This window comes from Pteropus vampyrus, unplaced genomic scaffold, assembly GCF_000151845.1.
Source record: "Pteropus vampyrus isolate Shadow unplaced genomic scaffold, Pvam_2.0 Scaffold15, whole genome shotgun sequence".
NCBI classification, from domain to species: Eukaryota; Metazoa; Chordata; class Mammalia; order Chiroptera; family Pteropodidae; genus Pteropus; species Pteropus vampyrus.
Genome location: NW_011888796.1, coordinates 10,514,373 through 10,516,932, shown reverse-complemented (window position 1 = coordinate 10,516,932; position 2,560 = coordinate 10,514,373). Strand labels below are relative to the sequence as shown.

The following is a 2,560-nucleotide window of genomic DNA, read 5'->3' as shown; positions in this document are numbered from 1 at the left end:
ATTTTCTCTAGCTATTGGGTTAATCTAAAAGTAGGACTGATGTTCTGTTGAGGAGGCAGAGCCTCTTCACATTTGGGATGGTGAGGGTCAGCTTTGTTGTTGCAATATAACTTATTTGCAGTAAGGGGTACCTTAAAGAAAATTGAAAAAAAAAAAGCATCTAATTTGTAATTTATTTTAATGCCAAATAACATCCTAAAATTTTGATTTTGACTTTATTATATTTTTATATCCTTGAGGTATCCCACCATATCATGAGGCTGTTAGTGACTGGATTAAAGGTGCTAGCAGTTTGTGAAGGGGCTTAAATCTCTAAGTGAGGCAATAAACCACCTCTTTTTTTTTTGCCATTAAGAGTGTGGTACTCTTAGTGAATATCTAGTGTGTTGGTAATAGTTAATTCCTCTTTATTTCCATATCTACTAGTATTCATCAATGTTGTACAGTAAAAGAAAAAAGCTAAATACTAATAATGTGTCAAAAATAATGTGAGAAAAAATAATGGCTGTCTTAACTTTTTTTCCTCTTGTTAATATCTTTTCACATGATTTAAAAATAGAAGGATGTGTTACACTTTTTCTAGTTACTACACATTTTTCTTTCATTGTATATTTCAACTGTAGTTTGCAAAGTAATCAAGTATGTGATTTTAAACAATTAATCTCTTTGATTTGTCGATCAGGTTAGATCTGAAATACCACTTGAAACAGCAGTTGTGTGTTTAATTTTTATAAAATGACTCATTTTTTTTTTTCCCCCATTTAGGTTTTATAGGATCACATTAACAAAAACATGATGGAGTTTTATGAGTCAACATATTTTATTGTCCTTATTCCTTCAGTAGTGATTACAGTAATTTTCCTCTTCTTCTGGCTTTTCATGAAAGAAACATTATATGATGAGGTTCTTGCAAAACAGAAAAGAGAACAAAAGCTTATTCCTACCAAAACAGATAAAAAGAAGGCAGAAAAGAAAAAGAATAAAAAGAAAGAAATCCAGAATGGTAACCTCCATGAATCTGATTCTGAGAATGTACCCCGGGAATTTAAATTATCTGATGCATTGGCTGTAGAAGATGAGCAAGTTGTACCTGTTCCACTGAATGTGGTTGATACTTCAAGTAGTGTTAGAGAAAGAAAGAAGAAGGAAAAGAAACACAAGCCTGTACTAGAAGAGCAGGTCACCAAAGAAAGTGATGTATCAAAGATTCCAGGCAAAAAAGTAGAACCTGTCCCAGTTACTAAACAGCCTACCCCGCCGTCAGAAGCAGCTGCCTCAAAGAAGAAACCAGGGCAGAAGAAGTCTAAAAATGGAAACGGTATTGTAATCTATTTAACTTTATTTGGGTGATTGTATTTGTTTTAATAATCTCAGATACTTTGTTAGGTATGCACATAAAGTTTTAAACACTGAGTCTGAAACCAAGATCATTATCCTTTTCACTGTGTGTTTGCTTTTATTAACATTAATTACTGTTAGAAATAATTAGTATTGATCATAAAACAGCATTTAAAACTAAACTTTATATTGCAAATATTGGAAAGACTTTAATGGAAATATGTAAAATCTAACTGGTTTACTAATACCACTAAGAATCTGTACCAGCTGTTAGAAACTTTTATATTTATTTCAATCAGTATTTTCTAATCAGTGCGATTGAAATTAAAGATGAAAAGTTAAATCAGATATCCTTTTTCACCCTTGGTTGATTCATTTTGCAGACATTTAGCATATATCTGTTTTATGCTAGACATTGTACTAGGACTACAGAAATGAATAGTGCATTTTCAGGATATTCACATGCTAGCTATAGCTACAAAGATAAATATTGTAATATAAAAAGTTTTGTGTAATTTAGGTATGTCTGAACCAGTGTAGGAGTTCCAGAGTGGGCCACTTAGATCATGTAATGCCTGAAATCTGAAAGGTTGAGTAATAGCTAGTTTTATTGGGGTGGCTGGGAAGGAGTGGAGCTAGGGTATTCCAAAGATAGAGGTTAACAGGTACAATGGAAATGATGTGAGAAATGGTGTGATTTGATGTGCAGAGTATTAAATTAGTTATATTGGTTTTTAAATATTTGTTTGCCAGCTTTGATCAAGGCATAGTACTAGAGGAATAAGAGTAAGCACCCTATGTTCTAGTGGGGGAGAAGGACGCGCAAGCCAATAATAAAATGTGACTTACATGAGATGTTTAATGTATAGAAGAAGCACCCATACAGTTGTTACTTACGGGGACCATGGGGAAAAGCTTTACAGAGGAATGTTTAAGCTAGGTCTTCCAGGATGAGTCACTTCATCAAGCAGGTAGTGGAGTCTCATTCAACACTGGGAGAATATCATGTGTAAAGGCAAAGGTGTAAAATTATAGTGTATTTTTGAACCATTAAATATGAGGTATAGAGTAGTAGAAAAAAAGCTGAAAAGATCTGCAGAAGTCAGATCATGATGGTTCTTGTATATAGTACTAAGCTGGAATGTTATAGTTTAGCCATTGTTGAAGATTTTCAAGCAGGTTAGTTTAAATGGTCAGGTTTATATTTTAGGAAGATTTTTTT

The 2,560-nt window shown here is 33.0% G+C and overlaps 1 protein-coding gene across 5 annotated transcripts in view; it reads left to right on the top strand.

Moving 5' to 3' along the window:
- Positions 1-2,560, top strand: part of KTN1 (kinectin 1) — a 94,050-nt gene that overhangs the window by 28,427 nt on the left and 63,063 nt on the right. For 3 of the 5 annotated variants that reach the window (XM_011385163.2, XM_011385158.2, XM_011385151.2), the window contains exon 1: positions 749-1,318. The exons of 1 other annotated variant lie outside the window; for it this stretch is intronic. In XM_011385163.2, the coding sequence (XP_011383465.1) occupies positions 793-1,318 (526 nt within the window). In that variant the 5' untranslated portion in view covers positions 749-792. Of the gene's footprint in view, positions 1-748; positions 1,319-2,560 lie in introns of those variants that run through there. One more of the 5 variants, XM_011385171.1, reaches the window with a different exon arrangement.